A 25,261-nucleotide genomic window follows, 5' to 3' on the forward strand; every position below is an offset into this window, starting at 1 on the left:
TCTTGTTAAGCGAATATTCCACTCCTGTGAGTGGGAGGTAAATAATTGAACCGTTGTTGGCTTGAGTGCACACAGCTGCAGACTGCAGAACCTCAGGCTTCATCTAGAGAGGGAGGAATTTTGTACAAGTTGATACATTTTGTGTCTCACAGGTAGCTACTGCACTTTTTAAACCATCTGGAGCACTCTGAATATGTGAAACAACCACGGGAATCCAAAGAGGAAGACCTAATCCAAGCTCAAATAATGACAGAGATAATGAGGGCAAGGTATCTTCAATTATTTCCACATCAGCAAGAGGACGGGGTAAACAGAGAAATTCTCATTGATAAGAAAAAAAGGAGGCCCAGAATAAAGTGGTATTTCTGAAGCTCAGTGGGAGAGTTCCTTAGTAAGAAATAATTAGTTTCTTCCTGGCCAACAGTAAAATCTATAGGCTCAGCAGCAAACTGCACAAACATGAACAGTAACACCTTTGAAATGACTGGTAACAGGAATTGTACAGCCTCAAACACATATGGATACCCATGCCAGGTATCAGATTCCAAGAAGGGAAAGGGCAACAGACAGCAGAAAACAAAATCTCAAACCAGGGACCAGGAAAGGCGATTTCAAACACCTTTAACATATAAACCAAAAAAATCATTGCAAAGAATTTTAACTTGTGAGCTGTTCCCCAGGGAATTCAACCAGTCAGCAAGGTCTTACTCTGACTTTTAAAGCCTTCCCAGCTTAATTCAAGACACTGCACCCAAACCAAGTAATTTTTCAGACTTCAAGATGATGCATTCAAGATGAGAGAACAACTTCAGCGAAGCTGGCAGTTTTGTCCTGTCCGTGCGGAACACGGACATGCAGAGGAGACACAAGCAGTAATAAACCTGTGCTGAGTCTGATAACTTCCATGGGGAGCAAAACTATAAACTGAACTGTTCATGGGAAAAAAAAGAAAGAAGGCAGAGGAATATGAATTAAACTCTCCTGTAAGAAGAAACATAATAGATGGAAAAGGTGAAGGTCAGACAGCAACCAACATAAATTAGACACTATAAAAATTGAGAAAACTCTTAAGAAAAGCTTTGTGACTAGAAAAACTAGTGGTAAAAGGAAAGGAATATTTTGCTCTTTCATTCCTTTCAATCACAAAATAAAGAAAGAAACCTTACTAATAGTACTGATCTATGCTAGATAAAAATGGTGAAAAATGCTAGTGACATAGAACAGGAGAAACCAGTCAAGAAATACTTCCAATTCCATCTAAAGAAAGGAACAGAATGTAGCAGTCATATGAAAATAGCAACTTCTATCTAGTACCATAGTATCAAAGTAGGAGATGAGACAACACCTGCTAGGGATGTATATTTTGATATCAGCAAAGAAACAGAAGGTCTGAAAGAGTTTAGTAACTAGCTCTCTAGCCCAGTGATTCTGATCTTTAAATTAAACTTGGGATATTAGACAAATACCTTAAGACACTCATGACAATACTCCCAAAAGGCAAAGGAAGCGACTCAATAACAAAATTATGGAAAAATTGTAGAGATGAAGAATTAGTGAAGGAAAAAATAAAGCCTATAACACAAAGGTTTTACGAAATACAGATTCTGTAGTAAAAAAAAAAACAAAACAAACAAAAAAAAACCCCAAACCCTAATTTCATTCTTAGATGACATCATTATACATTTGGTTTAATAAAGGGGACTGCATAGGTGCAACATACTTAAATTTTTATAAGGCATTCACCTAGCACCATAAGTCAGAAAGATAAACTGTACATAATCAAATACTAAGAGGATTAAGAAATGCTCAGCCTACAAGTCTCAAAAGAAAGCTAATGAGAAGTTGCACTCAATGCTTTTCAAGTTAGCATAGGTCAGATGCAATATTGCATTTCAACCTGGATCTGAAAGTAAAAATAACAACTGATACAGTTTGCAGGTGACAGAGCTATGAAAGCTGTGAGTAACCTGGTCCATCAGTCAGCCAGGTCCATTCACACAGGCTGCACTTGGACACAGCCCCACGAGAAGCCCCCAGGGAACAAGAACTCAGAGCATACCTGTAGAGAAGGGAAAATACTGTCATGGAAAGCCAAGACTGGATGATCAGACTTGAGCAGACAAACAGCCACTGTGAGCTCCTCTAGAACGCTGTGAGAAGAGGGAAAATGCAGTCCTCTGCAGACTTAAGGCAAAGAGCCAGGAGGACCTCATCCATGGCACTGGGGCTTCAACACTCAATTCCAAAATGAATGTGTTTATAAGATAATGACAACTTTGACAAGATGTAGAAAGAAAAGACAAGAGTAATTCATAGGCTGGAAGAAATCTCTTACAGTGGAAGATTTACAGAGTTTTATCTGTTTACCTTGTCAAAAAGTGGATTGAGAAGAGACATTAGAGTGTTTAAATGCAAGTCTAGGGGGGAAAATTCAGGCTCTCTGAATCAGAGAGATTAATGTTTCCAGAACTAGGAACCAGAAGCCAAAGCAAGGGGAAATCTGGCTTAAATATTTAAACAGTGAAACATGAAGCCCTTGCAGCAGGCTACCAATAGATTTTATGTCCCAGTGCCTCAAAATCAAGCCAATGCATTTTGTCAACACAGTTCAAGTACTGATCAGTTCTTGGGGCTCAGTACAGGCTAAATGGATTGAAATGTCACCTGTGAAATGCAGGAGCCAAACCAGACAGCTCCTTCTAGCCTAGCCTATGCACCTACCGAACACTCCACCCGTCTGCAGCCAACCCTGGTGACTAAATGCAGAGAAAAAGCTCTGCCACAGGCTCCCCAGGTGCAGAGCTCCTCCTTTCCTTGTGCAAACCGCAAAGTGCCAAAGGCAGGGATGTGCCAAAGGCAGGGATGTGCCAAAGGCAGGGATGTGCCAAAGGCAGGGATGTGCCAAAGGCAGGGACGTGCCGCCCTCGCGCCTGCCCGCACGGCCCCTCCACACTCAGGGCAGCCAGACTCCTGCAGGGGGAAGGAACACACGTCACAGGGGCAGGCTGCTCACAGCAGCACCTTCAAGGAGCCTTTTACACCAATTTATTTCTATACAGGGTGGTTAAAAAAAATAAAATAGAAGCCCCTATTGGTTGTTCATACAGAAGTCTGGGATTCTATAGGCTTTGGGTGGGTGACTGATTTTAAAACCCAACAACACATGCTTTTTCCCTTGCCTTCTCATTCTCTTCCAAGTCAGCCTCCATGATCCAAAGAAACTAATAAGTAACACACAAGACTAGCAGTCATGTGGACCAATTAAAAAAAAATAAGAGGAAGGAGAATTGAAGACGAAGAGAAAGGGAAAAACAAACGAAGATTGAAAATAAAAATTCGCCAGGATAATGCGTTTTATAAACACAGAGATAGAAACAGTTACAGCAAGGACAGAGCGGGCCAGGGGTGGGGAATAGATATTTATATATATATATATATAAATTCAAGGGGCCTTCAGTTTATTCTTGTTGGCTCCCCCTTCTCATTAGATTGGTCTCTCTGTGGGGATCTTCATCCCCTTCTCTCCACTGTCCACCTTTTGGGGATTCTCTCCCATGACCAGGGTCCAGAAGAGGCCACCACTGCCATGTGAGTCCAGCCCGTCTTGGCAAGAGGGAGCCTGGGAGAGCACTCTGGCAAGAGATGAGCAGGAGAAGCTAGCCTTTCCCTGCTTCCTGCCAGCCCCTTGAAAAGACTGGTCTACTCCTCCTCCTCCTCCTCCTCCTCCTCCTCCTCTTTCCCTTTGGGAAACCGGGGGCAGGACAGGTGTGTGTCAGAACTGCTGTCATTCCACCTTTCAGGAAAGGGAGTAGAGAGAAGGGTGATGATTATTTTGGCAGTCTCTTACCCTCCCTCCAGTTGCTTTTTGGTTTGTTGTTGATGCCTGCAGGCTTTTCTGAGGAGGAGAAAAGCAGGAGGGAGAGGAGGAGGAGTACAAGCTGCTAGGATATCATCCACAACGGGCAGGAAGGGCAATGAGCAGGAACCCACATTCCTACGGGGCCACTGTGCTGCTCAGACAGCTGTGAGAGAGAGGCAGCAGCCAGTTCAGACAGACTCCTCTCTACTGCTCTCCACCAGGGGAGGAGAAAGAATGCAATACTCTACAGCCCTTAGGCAGTGTAGGCACCTGTCCATCCCAGAGAACATGCCTCACCTCTCCCCCCTCCACTGGTCTCACCTTCCACTGGGGAGAAGGTTTCTCCCACCCAGTCCTTGGGGCAGGACGAGCGACCCCCCCCTCCCTTTCACAAGCAGGAGGGACAGGAATGGATATTTCTCTCTTAGACACTCAAGGCAATCCTCAAAGAACCCCATCCAGCTGTGAACCCTGCCACATTCTTCTGTGGCCTGCTAAAAACATGTGTCCAAGCCCCTGTATATACAAGGGCCATCTCTCCATCCCATCCACCATGCGCGTCTCAGCACGCAACCCCGCTTCGTACACATCCTACAGTGAGAGAGAAGGCAAAACAGGGGCCTTTCTTTGGGTTTCAAAGGAGGGGCTCTTGCATGAGGAAGTGATCCCAGCACAGGAAAGGGGCTCTTGCACAAGGAAGCATCCTCCTACCAGGCAGGCTGTTGCACAGAAGGAGCACCCCCTTGAGACAGGCTGTTGTGCAAGGGGCTGCCATGAACAGGGTTACACAGCCAGGAGAGGCTGCTGCAGGAGGAGAGGCCGGAAACTGTTGCACGAGGAGGGCCGCTGCACAAGCGGTGCCCCTGGCACAGGCTATGCACAAGAGGCGTTCTGCTCCCTGGGCTGAGGTCTCTCTAGGAGCTGGAGAGGTGCTCCACTTGGATGGCGCTGGTGCTGACAGTGAGGCAGATGTCCTTGTGATGCTCTGAAGTCTTGTAAGGAGTCAGGTCAAAGGAGCACTGGGGGGGAGGGTTGGGTTGGTTAGTGTCTCCAGAAGGGCCCCCTGCTGCCCCCCCGCCCTGCGGCTGGAAGTGCTGCTGCTGCTGCGAGGCCTGGGCTTGTGCCTGAACCACCTGCTGCTGTGGGTCAGGGATGTTGTGTTTCCGCATGTGCTTCATCAGGTACGTCTCCTGCAACGGGAAGGACCGCGTGAGGGGAGGGAACGACGCCGGCAGGAGCCAAAGCCAGCAGGGAGGGACACGGCAACTCAGGGGACTGCTCCCGTCGGATCTACGGGAGCTGCTCCCTGGGAAGGTGAGGGCAGCAAACACTCACCGAGGTGTAGGCCCGGCTGCAGATGGAGCAGGTGTAGACCTTGGCGTGTTTCACCGTGTGCGTAGCCAGGTGTACCTCCAACGAGGCGGCATCCGTGTACGCACGGTGGCAGTTGTGGCACTTGAAAGGTTTGTCTTTGTTGTGCTGCCGTCTGTGGGACTGGGGGGTGGCAGCAGCACGGAGGAAAGAGAAAGCAAGCGTGAGGAAGGAAGTATTTCTACTGGAGAAACACCCTGTCACAGCCAGGCCCCGAGCTCCTGGCTGCTGAAGAAGGTACACCTGGCTCCTAGCATAGGGATGGAACTTCTCCCTCCAGCCCACCACACCTTCCCCACACATGCCCTTCCCTCTCATGCATACTAGGGATTTGAAAAGCAGAGACTCTTAATGCTCCACAACCCCCATCTTCGCAGTTTCCATGCAACTCTCAGTCTTTTCCTGGTCTCTCCTTTTCTGCCCCTCCACACATCTGCTCCCTGCATCTAATACCTTCAGGGCAGGATTTGCTTAACTGCTTGCAGGTGTTTGCAGCTCTTTGGCACACTCTACAGTCCCCCTCCTCCAGGGTACTGCAACAGGACACACCACCTCTGCTTCCTATATCCCTACCCTTACGCCCTCCATTTCATTGTAAAACAAAGAAAACCCATCCAGATACCCAGACCTTATTGGGTGTAACATTTTGCAAAAGTCTCGCCCCAGCTAAATTAGAAAACTGCAAAACAGATGGGGGGAACTTCACTAAGGTCTCACCACTTTCAAGTCAAGTTAATTTTACAGGATGCGACCACTTACGTGACTTCTTTGGGCCATTAGTGCCACAAGGCAGGAATCTCTTCCCTGCCCAGGGTTTCAATAGCTTTCTGCATTCTTTTACTCTCCTCCCAGCCTCCCCACTTCCTCCACCTCCTCTACCCACAGGCACGCTTGCCAACCCCTGCTGGCGAGCAGGACACACCCAGCCCCTTACCTGCAAGTTGGAAAGCTGGGTGAAAGCCTTTTCACACCCAGGGTGAGCACATTTGTAGGGTCGGTCCCCGGTGTGGATACTGTTGAGGAGGAAGAGCACAAACGGGAGGCAGTGAGCAGACAGACAGGGCAGACTGCCAGGGCCTGCTGCTGTGTGAAGGGCATGATGTTGCCTCCAGATGCTGTTCTAGCTGGACAAAGAGAGCTCTGCCCAGCTCCCGCGTCCAGTTAGAAGTTGAAGACAGACAGTCAAGCAGATTTCAGAGTGAGTACGATCGAGGAGCAAGAGCTCAGGAACGCCTGGACAGCTCAGCATGTCAGCTACCCAAAAATGTATTGGGAAGGGGTCTGGAGGTCCAGGCTCCCTGCTCCAAGCTCAGGAGTCCCAAATGACCAAGAGGAATCTGTTCTCTTGCTTACACAGTACCAAGAAAGCAGCTCTGTTCCCTCCAAGATAGACACACCAACACTTTTTCTTTTAGGTAACAGGCTGAGTTTACCTCCAGTGTTAATCTGTCCCTGTCCCCCTGCAATGCCAGGAGCAGCTTCCACACACTCAGTCCAACCCCCGTGGTGCCAGGCTGGGATCCCCTACAGCCAATGCCTCTCTCTCTATCGCTCTCTCTCTGTGCCGCCCGCGGTGCAAGACCAAGGATCCCCAGGGACAGCACGTGCCCACCTCAGCCCTGACGTGGTCAGTGTCTCCTGCGCAGCCTCCACTCCGTCCACTCAGGTGGGTCACCTCCTTCTGGGGGTGCAGCCGGCCGCATTCCCCGCCCGCCCCCCGCATGCTTGGCGCGCGTGCTCCACAGGTGCATGCCGGCAGCGCGGGGGGACCAGGGCCAGGCCCCCAGCCTCCTCTGGCCCTTACCGTGTGTGCTGCTGCAGGTGGGAGAGCTGGCGGAAGGCCTTCTGGCAGTAGCGGCAGGTGTAGGGCTTGGCCCCCGAGTGGATGCGGAGGTGCTGGGCCAGGTAGGATGTGTTGGCGAAGCTCTTGGAGCAGTGAGGACACTTGTGCGGCTTGACAATCGCCGTGTGGAGCTTGGAGTGGATCCTGCCGAAGAGGAGGAGGAGCAGCAGCAGTTGGACATGACCGCCATCTGGCTAGTGCTGATGGAATGAGGGCACAAAGGGGGTGGGACAGCACCACGCTATCTGCTACGTGAAGGAACTCCAAACACAGCGGGAGCTCTCTTGGTCTCAAACTGTGCTCCCCTTGGATTCAAGAGACCGTGGTCTGTCTGCACCGGGGGAGGATCCAGAGAGAGGAACTATAGAGCTTGGACTGAGGGGCATTGGCAGAGCTGTGTGTGGGAAGCCTGCGGCTGAAATAGCAGGGGGGCTGCAAGCCTGGACTTGAGATGTTTGGCAGAACTACGCTAGGGAGACAGGGAACAGTCCTCCTAAGCCCGTTCTACTCTCACACTGACACAACCAGCCCTACCTCCTGTCAGAAAGCGTCACTCCGCTGCCGCCGCCTCTCCGGCGGAGCGGCGCTGACCTGAGCGCACCCAGCCCCTCACAGCCGGGGACCAGCCTCACGTGTCCGACACCGCTACTGACGCGAACAAGACCTGACCAGCCTGTGACAACCAGCCAGGTCTGCCCAGGCAGTCGCCCACTGAGGTGCTCGCAGCATGCTGGGATGACGGCAACATGCAGTGCAGAGGGCCCCAGCCTCCTCTGGCCCTTACCGTGTGTGCTGCTGCAGGTGGGAGAGCTGGCGGAAGGCCTTCTGGCAGTAGCTGCACGTGTAGGGCTTGGCCCCTGAGTGGATACGAATGTGCTGGGCCAGGTAGGAGCTGTTGGCGAAGCTCTTGGAGCAGTGAGGACACTTGTGTGGCTTTGTCTCCGTATGGGACTTGGAGTGGATCTGCATCTCCGACTTGGAGTAGAAGGTCAGCGAACACATCCGGCACCTGGGACCGGGGCGAGGGGAAGAGACAGTGTCACATGGGGGTAAGCCCCAGTATGGATCAACTCTAACTGGATGGGATCGTCCACACTGAGTGAAGAAGGGGCGTTTTCCCACTATGTGGTACTGGGGAGGTTTCACCTGGGAGACTGCTTGGCTTGGTTCAGTCCCAGGGGAACTGGTGTAACAGAACAAACAATACTTCACAGCCAGACAAGTGAAGGTGTTGGAAGAAACCAGCTGGCTTGCAAGAGAGGTAGGGCAGCACTCTGAAAATTTTCCAACAGCAATCCTAAAGGGATAGGAATAATTCCCAGACAAAACCCCAACTTTGTTAATCTATGATTTATTGTAGTAAAAAAACCCCTTGGAAATCCCAGGTTATAGTTTGTATTAGAAGTTAATTCCATGTATTGTGAAATCTGTGAGAGCAGAAATGGCAAAATCCACTTAACTCTGCACTTAACACTCCCATTTCTGGAGAAGACACTCAAATATTTAGGATACAAAATGCTGAGAATAACAGCAGTACTGCTTTTCTAGTGGGTCTCACAAAGATACTCTGGATATCAAATGTGGTATTTCATGGGTCTAGTGGGCTTTCATCATTTCAGTCTTACTGTGTGATGCAAAATGTTTTGTCTGGGTGTTTGGTTCCATCTGTTCCCATAATGATCAGAAACGTATTTGTTAACACACAGACTCTCTGAACAAGAAGAAGCAGTTGGCAAAGCTCTGCTACGGATGCTGTTAAGAACTGCTCCTCCACTACGACACCAGGCTGTTAAGAGAAGCTCGTACTGTTTTACAGTTCAAGATGGTAAAAGCTTTTGTGGTTGTTAACTTGTCAGAGAGATAGAAGCTGCATCCAAGTTACTCATTTCTTCCCCACCCTCCATGTGTGTCAAACAAGGGGCAGAGTAAAGGTTTATCTGAATTTAGGTTTTTCATTTAGATTAAAGACAAAATAGAATCTCCACATGTAATTTCCATGTCACATTTGAGAGAAGAGATGCCAGCCAGAGGAAGGCTGGTTAACATGAATTCAACATTCACAGTGGTTTTGTCTGGGAATTTCTTGAGTTTAAGCAACAACAGTCTCTGCAGGTATTACAAGCCAAAGGGCTGATCCTACTCTTCCCCATATCCATCTCCTCTCAGGAGGATGCTTCATTGCATCTACTGTTGTGACTCTGTTGGAGCCAGAAGCTTTATGATGTGTGCAGCCTGATTAGGTATGTCATGTAAGCAGTATTTATCCAGCACCTACCTTAACTTCCACAGGCCCTTCCGAGCCACAGCTTGATTCCAAGCCATTTAGCTGGAAGCCATGCCTTCCTAGCAAGCACTCTAACACACACCTGTCATAACATTTCCCTCCTCTCCACCTTTGCTCTTTTACATTCATTATCATCTCTAACAGTTGTTCCCATGTGTCCTACCTTCATCTTAATCCATTTTAATTGCAAGCCCTAACAGAACATGCAAACTAAGTATATCCTTACATAAATCCCTCTTCAATACACACACACACCCCCACCAATCCCTGATGGAATCAATAAACAGAAGCAATTTGGCTGTTTATCCCTACATCAATTAAAGATACAAGGAGTAAAAAGGAACATCAGCATCATCTTTTTTTAAAAAAAGTAGCTCTTGGTTTATAAACCAAGTCACACAGTTTGTTCCAGACTTCCTGAAATGCCAGTAATCAAGTCATATTTACATGATGAGAACTGTGTATCCTTGAAAGCACCAATGTTAGAAATAACTCTGAGGTGAACACTGAACTGAAAACTACCTTTGAGTCGCCAAGTCCAGTTCCCTGCTAATGCAAGCAATTACAGCATAATCCCATGCTTGACTTTTAGCAAGCTCCTTCTGAGCAGATGCTGACTTCCATTACTCTCAATTGAACCCCGTTCCACAGCACTGGCCCTCTGATAAGGAACCATTCAATTGAGAACAAGCTCCCAGTGTGATGCCATGCTAATATGGCTCACCAAAACAAAGGGGAATAGCAGGTATTCTGTTTGTATACAGGAGGGGAACGACTGCTCTTGCCAACAGCATGTCTAATTCTGAAGTCAACGTCCTCAACAATTACTGCAAAACACACACAGGCTCAGCAAACTTAAAGAATGATGGCATGTGGAAAATTGGCTTTGCAGGAAAGATTCACCAACTCCAGTCGATCTAGGTTTGGAGTACAGCTTAAAAGATAACTTGCTGAATATGCAAATAAATCTATGGAGGGAGAAAAATATCAATTACTAGGGGCTTATTTTATGAACAAGTCAGATATAACGAGGAACAACAACTGACACTAAAAGTGGAAAAAAGAGGAAACAGGCCTTTTCCAACCATGAGAATAATGCATCTTTGGAACAAGGCTTGGAGGCCACAATATGGTCTCAATCAGCATTCTGAGAATCCAGGTACCTTTCTGAGAGAAATACCCTTCTAAGGGGTTTCAACAGAATGCTGGGCACTAATCTCTTATGTGCTGTACACAGGACTCTGTATTTTAAATAGTCTATTCTGTTCTGAAAAATTAATGAACTTTACTGTGCCATCAAGTCTAAGCAGTCCCATGCATTAAATCCATAGTGCCATAAAGCCATCAACTTTATCTTCCATAACTTCTCTGCACCCTTTACTTTACTTATTTGCTTTGCCAGGTAACTGCCTTCAGGTCAGAAATTCTCTAAAATAAACTTCAATGAAGAGAAAAAAACTGCATGTCCTTTTCTATTTTCAAAATAAAATTATAAAGAAGTTTTCAAAACACCACTGGCACTTGCATGACAATGATAAACCTGATTATTAGCAAAAACGGGCCTCAACAACAATAACATAACCCCCCAAAACCCCCAAAATCCAAACAAAACCCTCAAATGAACAAACCAACCAATCCGTTGTCTGAATTTAGCAGCTACAGACATTCTGATATTGTTTTTCAAACAACATTTAGAATTAAAATCTTGCAAGAACTCATTTTCTAATCATCTAATTAGCATCAACTCTGAGAGAGCAAGAATGTTATGCAGCATTAACAAATTCATGAGCCTTATGAGTTAAAAAAAGCCCTGGAATATAACAGAAAGCTGCACTTCAGAATTTTATATTGTGTGGTATCAGGCATTTTCATGGGAACAAATGATCCATTTAATTAAGGGCTTTGCATTCTGCTTCAGACAACATCAAATATTAAAGGGGAAGATGCAATCAGCCCTCTAGTGGGCAAATATGGATTCAAAAAAATGTTAAATCTATATGGATAATGAGAATATCCCATCTGACACTAGCAGCATTTCAGTGTTCTACTTCAGTGAAATTCTGGCTGGGGAGAGGAAAAATAGGGAGTGCTCCTTGCTAAGCATGAATGAAACACTATATGGAATAATTGATTTCTACCCCCCCTCTGTTTAATATCCATTTTTAATAGTCTCCCCACTGTGCTTCTAAACTGCCCCTCCTTTGGCTGCATTCTTTCTGACAGCAAGAAACAGAAATGACTGCAGCATTCCCATTGATGGTGTGACACAACATCCCCTGCAGCAGCTTGTTATGGCTCTGCAAATTCAGACAGCCTTGGAGAAAATATCCTTAATAAAACAGAGGTTCATATCAACAGTTAAATTAGCACTCAGCCATATGCCAGAGATCAAAAGTAACCCCTTCCAATGTTTACCATGCTTTCTTTTTTATATGAAATAAAGACATTCAAAAAATGGTCATGCTAGACAGAGACACTCTCAAAAATCATGAAATGCCAGCAAAAGGTGGATGTACAATGCTAATTCTACTCCCATATGAAAGTCATCACAATGAGTCATAAAGAAAATGATGCCTATAGCAACTAGACTACAACTCTGTGGCACACAGTGCTGTATTTTTTTCCACTTTTCATGGAATGTTCCGCCTCATTCATCAGATGCTGTTAGGAGATAAAATGCCATCTGAAATACCAGCTCATAGTAAAATTTGCCCAACATGGATTAACAGCCTTTTTCAATCAAGTGCTTAATTAATCAGTATCACAGTTGTGAAAACTATGTAAGCTTTTATATGGCTCTGAGAATTCTTATTCCTAGTATCTACTGAGAGTAGTCTTACAAGTTAATTGAGTCCTTGCTTTTTCTGTTAGGCTACATATACAAGTTAGACCATCAGTAAAACTAAAAATCAAACCAGGAAAGTCTGAAGTTAGACTAGATGATAAGAGTAAGTTTAGGCTGTCAGAATCAGCAGTCCATTTAAAAAGGAAGGAAATGTCCTGCCTTTGCAATGCAGAGTTACTGAAGTAACTAATGCAAGCATAGCATAATAATGGATGCACAGCTCATGATAAATGCTTGACCCTCTTGTTAATATTTTGTAGGAGGAGGAGAAAGGAGACAAAACTAACACCCAAGATACACAGGTACACTTGGGCAACATGCAAATAAAGCCAGCGAGCATGAAAATGCCAGATGAAGTCACAGGAATTGCACCTCTGCTTCCACACTGGCACACCCAGCATCAGCCCCTACTCCAAAGCCAACACTGTGCTTCCAATGAACAGCTTATACTTCTGGAGTGTAAATCTATCAGCTATGCTCAGAGATCTTGGTCAACTTCCTTCCACAGTCCTTCAGTCACCTGGTGGCTTGGTAAGGCTGCAGAAAAGCATACTCTCATATGGCAAGGCAAAGAGCAGTTCAAAATGCTCTCATCATATGACACTTTCCAAGTTCCCAGATTTGAGGGCATTCCTGCCTTTTGTCCATATTTCCAAATGACCCTAAAAATACCTGACCCAGAATTTTGTGGTATTTCAGCATACTTCACATGTTGCCTGTCTTCTTTTAATGACTCAATCATTTATGCTTTCAACAGTTGCACCTTAAAGCTCTTCTGTCACAGTCTTGCACTGGGAGCTTTCAAGATGTCACTTAATCCTTAAAAGTCTTTTTCACAGCCATTCTTTTGCAGGATACTGTTCCTCCATATTCCTTATATTAGACCAGAGACTTTCAATAGTCCAACAAAACACTTCTGTCTGATAATGTTTTCCATTGTGTCCAAACATCTGGACCTTAATCCCTGGCTGCTGGAGACATCAGGCTGTCCCAGAAAGCGAAGTCTTCCACGGGACTGTATTAAAATATATTTTGTCTGAACAATTAACAACCACATAAAGACCCCATTTTTTTTACAGCTATCCACCAGCATTGCTTTTATCTTTAGGTTATCAGCCATGACTTTCTGTTGACCTCCAAATCATTGAACATCAGGCCTAAGACAACTGTCTGGCAGTTTTTGGAATCAGTCACCATTAGCATAAAAGACCAACAAAACAATAAAACACAATAATGTGCTTCCTAGTATAGTGATAACATGCAAGAGCTAAAATTAAAAGAATACAAAAGGCCCATTAGATAGCACTAGGAAATTTGGAAACACCAGGATTAAGGTCATCCATGTCACCATAATTTGGCTGGGCAATGCAGGTGCGTTCTGATACAGCTTTATTGACTATTTCCACAGAACTGCACTCTTGTTATGTTGCACACACAGATACTTAACAAGCAAGCATTCAGTTTTTTATATCACCACTCTGGACAGCCTTAAGCCTCGTTGACCACACACAAATTTGACCTCGTGAAGCAGATCATTCATCTCCTGTACCCACCACAGAAATACCAGTGCTCCATAAGCACTCATCTATCCCTACAATGTCCCTGTTTTAGTTTTTGTAAGGGAAGGGAATCACAAAAGACACAGTGACACACAGTAAGAGAGATGTACCCACTAATTCCAAGAGGACAAACTGATATCTGTGACCTCTTTTTTTCCTTTAAAGGAAAATTCCTATTACATACATTCGTATCACTGCTCCTATAGATTTCTATGCTACTCCTATGAGCTACAACACTTCTGCAAAGCAGAAGAGGGTCTGACCTGTAACAGAGGAGTGTTCAATGACACTTGAGATTATGGTTTTGGAAACACCAGATGTTAATTATTTCAGGGTAACTCTCTATGGTCATTTGTAGCCTGAGACAAATGCAAATCCACTGCAGATTCAACCTAACTCATACTTGCACACACTTCAAGGCAAGCTTATCTGTTGGGCTGTAGGATACCACAGCAATCTGTGGCAGAGGCAAATGTAATCAACAGTTCTTCATACTAGCAAATGCCTTCCCTAGATCATGCTCCACAATTCCACAATCCCATGTCAATGCATTTTATTTTCTCTTCACAGAATATTCCTTTCAGGTTTAGCAAACATGCAGGTCTCTGACAGGCTATCATGCACCAATAACTAATCAAGGAATAGGGCCAAATTAAGGTGCAATCAGACAAGAGGCAAAAAATAGAGTTTTAAAGTTCCTTCTCTCCCAAGCTGAAACTGTGACTGTCCTCCTCATTCCCTTGCACACACTCATTCATTCCATTGACAAGTAACATGCCAAAATTAGAATTTGTGACTGCAGAACTTCTCCTGTCAATTCCTTCTGTTAGGCACTATGAGGAACTGCCAAGGGAAAGCAAGTATGTGCACACACATAGTTACAATATCTCAGCAGAAGAGAGAGAACTTACCATAACACAAGGTTTTACCTCATTATACCCTCAGGCATGTAGCCAGTCAAATTGTCATTTTCTAAGCTCCAAGCACTGCATTTATATACAAAGCAAGGATTATGTGTACAAACTGCATGTGTATATGTACATGTGCATGTGCAACAGTGTTCCTTAGAGCTCTGAGATCGTAAGCCAATGCAAACCAATCTGGAAAAGGAATAAGGATCTTAAAAGGCAACACGAGTTTCAAAATTATGCAGCTCAGGGAAGAAGAGAGACTCTCTTGGAGTCCTCTACTGAGGGAAAGGCTAATAAGCTCACCCTTGATTAGACATCAGAGAATCCACACAGGAGAGAGCCGCTGGAAACCAGGCATCATTAGTTCCGCTGCTCACGGAACCACTTGTTAAAAAAAGCAAACAGAAATTCCAACGTGTGGCATCATACTGACACCCACGTTGGTCATCAGCAATCTTAAAATCCACTGCACAGACCTCTGCCACTGCAGCTAAGATGATAAATGACAGCAACAATACTTTGTCACCTTTTTCTAGCCTAAGAGGGAGATGAGGTTCTTTGCCAGAGGAGGTCACATTCTTATGCTGACATCAAAGCCATGGCAAAATTTAGAAACACTGGGTTTAATATTTCTAGGCTTTGGAGGGAATGTGGTCAAACTTTCTGCCTGACACTTCAAACTTAATTCCCCTTTTGCCCTTAGGCTTTTAGCCCAGAGCAATCCCCTCTCCTGCACCAAGGCCCAGACCCAAGCCCTTTACCCACATGCACCAGCCTCCTGATCCTCCACTGCAGGGCACTTGGCTACTTCACTCCCTCAGTTACCTAACCCTTATCTCCTCTCCCTCATGCTTCTGTTTGTCTGTCCACATCCCATACTCTTGTCCCTCTGTGTTCTGCCAGTTCTAGGTACCTCATTTTCCAGCACCTAGCAGGTCTGGTTCTTTCCTCCACCCCCCAGTCTTGGCTGTTTATAGCTAGCTTATTCCTGTGCTAGCTCTCCCCTCTGTCCCTTGCAGAGAGGCTCCCCATCACATCCTCTGCTGCATTCCCTAGTTTGTAGGCTCTTGTCTCTTCTCTCCTCCTTTCTAGTTCCCATCTCTACGAAGTTTCCAGATTTCCTTGCACAAACAGCTCCAGTCCCTGCTCATTCTCATCCCTTCCATGTTTGAACCAAGCAGTGTCTTCTCATGCCTTGCTGTTGTGTCCATCAGAGGGGGAGGTTACTGTCCACACTGGGCACTAGAGACCCTTCTGAAGCAGAAGGAGGAGCTGTGCCTGAAGGAAAAGCATGTTTGGCCCTTCAGTGTAATTCTAGAAGATGCTTAGAGCTGCAGGAAGAGTAGATATATAGCCCAATCTCACACAGAAACTGAGAGAAGTTAGCTGCATTTGTCCCCTCTGTGGAGATGGACTGTCTGCTCAGTGCCTGGGGTCATGCAAGCCTCAAGAAGCCTCTAAGAGAATATTACCTTCACATATTTCCACCTACAAACTATAAATCATCTCAGAGCATGCTTAACAGATTTTTTCCAAGCTTAAAACCGGCCAAATTCAATAATATTATCACAGACATATGTGGCTTACTAAACTCATAGCCACCACATTACAAATTGATTCAAAACTATGGGAAGTTCACTAAACAGTAATGCTAAATCCAGTACAGGGGAGAAAAAACAGGCTTAAAACAAGACATGTCTGAGGAGATGGCCACCTGCTGTATTCAAACCACCAGTTCCCCTTGTGTCCTTAACTTTCTCTCTAATGAGGGTCTCCATCCAGCTTCCTCACCTTCTACAGCTCAGTTCACTAAGGCTTCTGCACACTTTTGCACCTTGGGCTCATCTCTGAAGTTTCCTATGTCCCTCAGCTGCTTAATGTCTCTCAACCTTCCTGCTGTTCCCCAGTGAAAGTAAGGAAAACTCAAAACTAGAAGTGGAGAAGACAGAGCTTGTTGATTGCACTATGACAGTGAGGCCCTTCTCAAGCCGACAAGCTTTCTGCTGGTATCCAAGCTCCAGAGCACAGCTTGCAAAACATTCCAGACTATAAACTGGTGTTCATCCTAGACTTTACTTAGTACCAGAGCTTAGCAATGCCTATACAGAGCTCTCTTCCTCTTACAAAGAAACTGCTTAGAGAACTGTCAAGAGAAAGAGAACTGATCATCAGGCCCAGAGCGGCTGAACACTTTGTCAGTCTTGTCCACTGATCACATCACACCACAGACTTCTGAAACTGCACAGGTACAGGCACCACACCAGGACTAAAAACCAATCCTACTGTATCCAGGACCTGCTTGCTACCTTTTCCTCAGCACCTTTTAAAGCACTGGGAAGAAGCCATGTGCTCCACACTGCCAGCATCTTTCTAGAGGGACTCTCGATGCTGATCTCATTTTCCAAAGAAAAAGTGAATTCTACAAAGTTGTTGGGGAAGATTAACAAAGAGCTGACAATGAATCCAGACAAGACTGAAGTGACATTACTCATGAAAGAAAATGCTTCACAGGACTGGGTTAGATGCTGTCCCCTGCAGGTGCAAGCATTCTTCCAGTAGCACAATGAAAAGCACCAAGGACTCTGCCTGATGAATCCTAAGGACAGACGTCAAAGATCTGCAAGCATTGCCATCAGCAGCAAAATCCTCACACCTTTCCTTCCAAAAAAAAAAAAACCCTAGTCATAGAGATTCTTCCACCACCTTCACAGCAGCCTACTAATTCACTTCTAGACATGATACAGCAGTAAAACAGCTGCCATTTGCTGGAGCAGGCATCTCTACATTTAGTAGAGAATGGGATGAGTACTGCAGTACATGTATCAAGGTTTATGCTCCAATACCTCCCACATCTGCCTGGCTGTGCTGCTCACTCAAGGCCTTACTCTGTCTTTATCACCACACTAGGAGTCAGGAATTACAAATATTAGCCACCTGCACAGACACTCATGACAAGAGAGCTCACAGAGCTCAAAAACAAAGCTTAAAAAATAATTAAATTTGACAAAACAATCCCAGGTTTTAGGAATTGGGTATTAAAAAAATAAAAATCACACTGATCAATGTAGTACAACTCCTTCCAGGAATCAGAGTACATTATTCTCAGTGTCTCATCATGGGAATCAGTGAAATCATACAAACGTAGTCATATGAATGCCAAAACCAACTCCTCCTCCAGCCTGAGAAAGAAGCAGGAGTAGAGCAACCTCACCCACAGTCTTAATTTAGCTAGCATATGTCTGCATACTGTAGTGACTAGAACTACTGAAATCATCCTCTACAATACAGAAGGATCCCAGTAATGCTCAAAGTTTTAGCCTGTGAGTCTATTCATATGCATATTATAGAGAAACGATTTTACTATGCTGCACAAAGGCCTTCTCTCCCACAGCTCCAAGAGAAGATAGTGCTTTCCTTTAGATTTCCAACAATCATTTTTAGTTCCAAACTTGTACATGGGATGCATCATCCAAAGTGCAGATCTCAAGGAGGGCAGAAGTACTCCCTCCTGAAGTACCATTATTGGGGGTCTTCAATAAATCTCAGTTTAGCTCTCTCACACCTAAGCACTGCTCAGAGGAAGGCCTGCTTAGGGGGGGAGCTGGTTAAAGAGGTACCACACTCAGATTAAACGTAAAGAAATCTTAAACATAAAGAAATTACATGTTCCCACATATACACTCATCTGTTTTTTTCCCTGCAAAGGCTTTTTCATGAGCTGTTACACAGACTAAGCATGTTCATAAAGTTTCTGCTGAGTCACTCCACCTGGTCTTGGGCATTTTTTTTCCAAACTTACAAGTAAACAAGGAGCTATAATTAAAGCCCTGGTTCAGCTTTAATTCTAGTGTTCACTGCCAATTGTGTCCCCTGTAAATACATATTTAACAACCTAATTAGCAACCCAGACTGTAAGCAGCTTGAGTAGTGTGGATCTGTGGCTATGGCCCAAAATAAATGGTGGGATTACAAATAGCAAGCCACCTAACACTCCCACCCTTCCTCACCATACGCTGATTATATTTTCAAAGTGGAAGAACTGGGACACTGGCTAAGATAAAAAGGCTGATCCAAGCTCTGGTTTTGTACCCATTTAACTATGTTGATTAAAAAAAAGTAAACATTGAAAAACCGCTATAGATAAAAGTGAAAAAATGCCTGGGGTGGATGCACAGATTCTATGTAGATGCCTTCATATTCCTAAGGTGGAATTCCAGAAAGGTTAACTATATCTGTACCAAAACAAAGAACATCTAGGATGATAAAAGCAAAACTGTTTGATATGGGATCCTGGGCACATTATAGGCAAGTGAGAAGACTTAGGGACCATCTCCTATTTCTGTTTCAATTTGGCTATTTCACCTCTTATTTATCTTAATCATCCATCAGAAACACCTATCATGGAATCACCCAAAAGTGTTCCTGCTTCCCGCCTAAGACAGACCATCACATTTACTGCCTTCCACTTTCTGCTCTGTCTGGTTCCCACCTTTGCTGAAACACCCACTGCTTATCCTCTGGTTCAAGTATTCCCTCCTACCTTATCTCTCCCCTCCCCACCACTCGTAAACTAAAGCCACATCCCTCCAAGCTCAGAAACTCAACCTCAGGGCTCAGAACTCTCCTCCCTCTTATCTGACACACTTAGGGCTCAGAAACACCCTTAATATTTAATTCAGAAATATCTTTTTTTCCCTTGTTTTGTTTGGAGTGCTGAGATAGGAGATCACATGGGGCAATACACACAGGAGCAGACACTACACACGGTTCACTTCCTGCTCAGTGTGTCTCCAGTTTGTAGTCTTGACACTGGACAGACTGGAGTCCTAACTGAGGAGCACCCAGGAGGAGCAGGGCTCTCAGCTACACCAGGAGTGCTCCAGCTGCACCAGCCAGCACTGCACTCTGCAGTACAGCAGCCATAATACCTGGCTGTGCCATCAAGGATGTAGTTTAGCCTCCATAACATCCTGGTCATTAACTAACCTAGTAACATTAACAACTACATATTCAGGAAATCAAGACTGTCCACTAAAAGGAAATCCTTAGTTTTGGGTCAACCTATCAGCTTGTAACTATTCCTGACCAAAAGAAAACTCAACTCTTTCTGCAGCTCTAAGATTCTCTACTCAGGGACTCCCTAGGTACAAGGCAGAGATCTCTTGTTCCCCATGTAACCCTTTGAAGGGTTACACCCCATCCCCGTGCAATGTTACAGTCAAGGTTTAACCCCACTCCCCACCTGTATGTCTTGCCATCCTTGTGCTGGTCCTCATCATCCTCGTTTGTCAGCACAAAGGGGTCGCTCATCTCTGGCAGCCCCGACTCCTGCAATCGTTTCTTCTTCCGGCCCCGGGGTGGCTTGGGGGCAACTCCCCCAGCCCCGCCACCTTCTGCAAGGGTGGTTGTCCCTTTCTTGGACAGGTCTGGAACCACCTGCAGGGCTGCCTGGGAGCCAGGGGGTAGCGCAGAGACAATCATGGGAGCTGAGATGGGAAAGGTCTGGGCAGAGGCGGCTGTGGTCACCAGAGAACCTGACGGGGAAGTTATCACCAGACCAGGACCTGCAAACAAAGGAAGGTGGAGGAAGTCAGCTATTACATCTCCAATTATGCCCAACCTCCTTATCCCACAGAAGCACCTGCTTTTGACTACAACACAAACAGAAGGGTAGCTTCCCCTCCCAAAGCATTCCCAGTCTCCACTGCTGGAAGTCAAACTTCCCTAAAAAGGGTGGATGTATGGAGTGCCTAGAGACTCACAGTGAAACCACAGCAAGGCAGGCCACACCATCAGTAAGGCTAGGAATAACCTACAGGCCAATAAGGATTCTCCAGGACCTCGTGTTGCCCCATCCCACAGTGCCCTTTGTAGGCTGCTGAAGCCCTTGGAGTGCCCTACCTGCTGTCATGAGCCCAGCAGACTGCACTGGTACCACGGTGATGTTCTGAGTCACGGGGGCTTGGCTGTGTGGTGTCAGCTGCTCCGGCTTGGTGTCCGAGTCCATGGAGATCCCAGTGGGCAGGGCCACAGAGGTGGGGACTGTCAGCAAGGCAGGGTAGTGGGGGGGAGCCAGGCTGCAGCCCTTCTCTGTGGGCAATAGCTGCTCCTTCATCTTGTTAATGAACATGGTGTTCTCAATCTAAACGGGGGAAGGACAGGTTTTAGCATAGCCTGGCACAGCTTTGCCCAGCATTTGGCTGAGCAAGAAATGCAACAGAAACACTCATCGTGCAACACACATCGTAAACTTCTGACATGAAGCAAGACCAACACAACAGGCTGGAAGATCTTACCTGTCCCGAGACGGTGGGCACCGCTGGCCAGAAGTACGGGGAGGAGTTGAAATGAGATTCTTCCATCCTAGCTGGGCACAGCGGGCAAGAAGAAGGGGGAAGGGAAGAGGAGTGGAGGATAAGGAAGACAGACACACAAACACACACGAAAAACCCATTAAACTCAAAGAGATTCCAACATGGAACTGACTCAGTCTAATGCTGTGACAGTTCCTTAATCTCCCCTGTCTTTCTTGAGCAATTTCTCCCCCCTTTTGAGCTATCTGCCCAAATAAAAAAAATTATTTTCAGGGGGAAAAGATGCCTGTTATTCCCATGGGCTTGTGTCCATCTGACATGCCCCTTGCCCAGTAGTCCTCCATGCAAAAAACAGGACTAGAAACCCAGAACACGTTCAAATTTTCCCAATTATCGTCCACCCAAGTACAAGGCATAAATGAAGTCTGTGCATCTGCAAGCAGGCAAATACAGATGAAAACTGCTTTTCACCATCACAGACAGTCTGACCCCACAGGCAGAGAAAATCTTGGACCTTGCCTGTCCCTCCACCCCAGCTCAACCCTAAGGACCCAGATGCAGCAAAGGGACATTAGCAGTATGTTACACAGGAAGAAAGACAGGCAGAGAGAGGGAAACAGACTTGCCCAAGATAACAGACAGCCACAGCAGACCAAGAAGTCAAACTCAGGGCTCCTAACTTCCTGCTGCCCACCCAGCCCCACTCTTGAAAGAAACACAGAAATATCATTCAATATTCCTGCTCTCCTCCAATGTGACTAAGCAGTAGGAAAATAACCTGATTCCCCTGCTCCTGAGATACCCTATTTCCAAGTGAAATCATGTTGTGGGTCCCACTGACCATTTTCTTCCCATCTTTGGGACAAGATTCTGTAGGACTCTGTCCCCAGGCAAGTGCCCACTGCTCCATCTCAAGTCTCCCTGCATTCAGAAGATGAGTTAGACACCAAAAGAGTCTCCTGAGCACAGAGGTGTAATCTCTTTGGGAACACCTGACTGAAGAAGCACTTTCCTTTCTAATCCTTACATTCCTCTATGTAATACCATTAGTGAACAAACTTTGTGACACTTGCAAAAACACTACTCAAAACCTAAAGAAATTAACAAAACAGTATTTTCTGAAACAGAAGATACATCTATTCCTAAATAAATATGGCAAAAGTGGTAGGTAAAAACTATGCTCAGAATACATTTGGCAGAGAGCACAACTATTGCATGTTTTTCATTCAGCTACCTGCAAACTGTCCTACTCATATTTCTGTTATGGTCTGTCAGTGGTCTAATAATTGAACAATATTGCTTCTGAAGGGTCTATCTCAATCATCAGGGGAGCCCAGAGGGATGCCCCCAGTAGCATGAAACACATTACAGAAGTATATGAAGACAGAATAAATACATGTGGAATTGCTGTGTGTGAGCCAAAATGCAAAGACAATTTTCCTCTATGTGGAGGAGCAGTATTTAAATGAACCAAATTACCCGATAATTTTGTTTTTATGAATTGCTCATGCAACAGCAAGGCCACGCACTCCTGCCTCACTCACTCACTGCAAATCAACCAATAAACACACTTAAGGATAAATTATTTACCTTACGTTGGTGGCATGCAGTCAGACTGCTCGCTGCCTGACTGAATTACTCTGGATTTACACCGCTGTGATTCAATCAGAGGCTGATGGGGCAAGACTCTTACCTTCCTTCCTCTGCTTTCTTTGCTGAGCCAAATTAATTATTAAGTGCCCACAGCACAGCCCTATGCATGTAACACTTAATTACATGACTTTTTTCTTCCACAGGATGGGCACACATGAGATAACACATCCTTGGCAACTGAGCACCACCTGAATCGAGAGCGGTATTTTGCTTGGAATTTCCAAGTTTGAGGTTTTCTGCTTGGTGGTTGTTTTGTTTTTAAAATAAATAAGCAGTTATTTGCTTAGCTTCCACATCAAAAACACCAAAGTGAACCTGACTGTCCGAAACCACAAAGTCTCATATAATAATAATAATCAGATGCATTTTCCAGAGAAACTTTGTAGTTGTCCAAGACTCCCTTGGATGCAACTGCAAACTTCAGGAGTTAAACAGAAAGATGCCAATTTAAGCAAAAAACCCTCACAACAGCTTTCTTATTTAAAGAGAAGAAGTAATGAAAGGAAAGCCCATGTCCAGATTCCAAAATCCAGACTAGCAGAGGCCAGGGCACTCCGTGGCTGCCTGTCTCCATCTTGTCTTCCACCAGAACCTCACAGAGAATCTAACTTTTGTTTGCTCAGCTTACACAGTGTGCAAGTCAAACACGGCTCTTACTGATTCTTCAAAGGACGGCTACACTGATTTCATTAGACTCCCTCAGAGTCCACCTCCCTGTCCAAAAATCTCAGTGCTTGAGCATGTTATCTATCAGGCCTCAAACTTCGGGCTTGAAAGGCTGAAGTGTGATGGAGTTATAAGAACGTGGAGGAAAAGGAGAAATGGTGTAAAAGTTGAAGCTTTCATGCAATTTCACTAGCAAGCCAGTCTTCCAAAGGCAGAAAACAAAGGTAAGATTCCTCCACCAACCTACTGGCCTAGTGCCCAGAGCTGTCCCTCCCCTACCCCACTTTTAGGCTCCAAGGGTATTTTGGAAACATGCACCCCTATTGGCAGCCCCCATCAGACGCTGCTCACACTTACTTTACCAGAACTCTGCTCGTAACCCTTCCAATTGCTCTATAACTACCAGACATGGGCTGGAGCTTCAACCCTGCACCACAGCACGCTCCCACTGCAGGGCCTTCATCATCCCAGCTTCCACAAACACGCCAGAGATGGGACCTTCTTCCTATTCACCAGTCTAGTATCAGACAGATGCCAACGTACCCTCCTGATGTAAACCAAAAACACTTTCTGTGTACAGACCACAAATGCACATACACCAAATAAACAACCGAGTGAACCAGAGAACTCACGAGGGACAAGGGATCTGGAGTTCAGACCTCACAGAATCACATACTGAACGTGCTGCACTTATGCTTCTTGGCAGGTCATCACTTTAATCATAAACAGATAAATAAAAGCACGTGCAGGTACACGGTGAGAGAGAGGCTGTGTTTCTGGAAGGCACAGTCAAGGCTGGATATGCAGGTATTTATTCAGAAGTTGACTTTTAACATGGGTTTCTTTACTCTCCAGATGCCTGGCTTTTATTTCCCATGGGCATGGAGTTTCCAGTTAACAAAAGGCCCTGAGAGCAATGCTCGGGAACAATTTACACCGTTGTTTTACGTCTGCCCAAGATCTTTGTTCAATGACAAGGAGCTTTTAGGCTTAATTGCTGCAAAATACTAAGGATGCTGAAAGCCACACAGGCTGTCACAACAACACAAAAAACGCTTCCCCGGTAAACATAAGCACCACAAAGTTCAAACGCTGTTACACCTTTAGAACAAGCGCGTTTGAGCACCCATCAGGAATACCCCAAATGTCCCGGATCCCAAACCCGCACGCCGGAGACAGAACTTCGGTGCCGTCCCCCGGCACTTGTGCAGCCTCTGAGGAGCAGGTGCCTGGCAGAGGCAAACCCCGCGCCCCGGCTCCCCGCTCCCCGCGGCTCAGGCGCCCTCTCGCCCCCGCTCCGGGACCCGCGGCCCATCCCGCCTCTCCCGGCCCCGGCGGGGGTCACCCGCGCAGCCCCGGCAGCTCCTTACCCCTCTCACTCTCCCTCCTCTTGCATGTCTCCTCCTCGCAGGGCCGGCTCTGCAAACAGACCGCCGCGGTTACCGGGGCCCCGCACGCCCGGCGCTCCGCGGCCCGGCCCGCCCCGGCCACACGCGGCCCGGGCGCTCCCGCTGCGGCCGGGCCGCGCCTCCCCCCGCGGCGGCCGAGGGCGGGGCCGGCCCGGAGCGCGGCTCCCCCGTGGCGGAGCCCGCGACACCGGGACAGGCAGGCGGGCGGACGGACAGACAGACAGCCCGCCCTCCTCCATTTCCGCTCCCAGCTCGCCCCGGCCCCGGAAGCCCCGCTGCCCGGCCCCCCGCCCGCGGCCCCGCCGCCCCGCACGTTACCGGGCTCCCCCCCAGCGGCGGCCCCGGCCCGGCTCCGGCGGCGGCGGCCTCCTCACCGGAAAGACAGCGGGGAGGAGCTTCCGGGTCAGGGGGCGGGCCGCGCCTCGGCGCTTCCGGGTCGCCGGCAGGAGCGGAACGGCGTCATCAGCGGAGCGGTTTCGCTTGCAAACGGGGCGGCGGAGCGGCGGCAGCGGCCCGGGGCGGGCTCCGCGGGGCGGGGGCACCGGCG

At 46.6% G+C, this 25,261-nt stretch overlaps 1 protein-coding gene across 10 annotated transcripts; it reads right to left on the bottom strand.

Annotated features, from left to right (window-relative positions):
• On the bottom strand, positions 1 to 25,246 carry ZNF384 (zinc finger protein 384). Of its 10 annotated transcripts, none has more exons than XM_064410435.1 (12): positions 25,089 to 25,246; positions 24,676 to 24,724; positions 23,663 to 23,852; positions 20,969 to 21,035; positions 20,574 to 20,814; positions 19,915 to 20,236; positions 14,976 to 15,056; positions 7,858 to 8,082; positions 7,035 to 7,217; positions 6,165 to 6,243; positions 5,195 to 5,353; positions 1 to 5,049 (listed from the first exon to the last, which is right to left on the bottom strand). In XM_064410435.1, the coding sequence occupies exons 3-12, from the start codon at positions 23,713 to 23,715 to the stop codon at positions 4,774 to 4,776; spliced, it is 1,686 nt and encodes a 561-aa protein (XP_064266505.1). In that variant the 5' UTR covers positions 23,716 to 23,852; positions 24,676 to 24,724; positions 25,089 to 25,246; the 3' UTR covers positions 1 to 4,773. The 10 variants fall into 10 exon arrangements, with proteins under 10 accessions (XP_064266505.1, XP_064266504.1, XP_064266511.1 ...); XM_064410434.1 differs by having other exon boundaries at positions 25,033 to 25,174; XM_064410441.1 differs by having other exon boundaries at positions 20,969 to 21,039; positions 25,033 to 25,174.
• Between the last annotated feature and the right edge of the window lie 15 nt (positions 25,247 to 25,261).

The sequence above is a fragment of the Passer domesticus genome, chromosome 2 (genome assembly GCF_036417665.1).
Source record: "Passer domesticus isolate bPasDom1 chromosome 2, bPasDom1.hap1, whole genome shotgun sequence".
NCBI lineage: Eukaryota > Metazoa > Chordata > Aves > Passeriformes > Passeridae > Passer > Passer domesticus.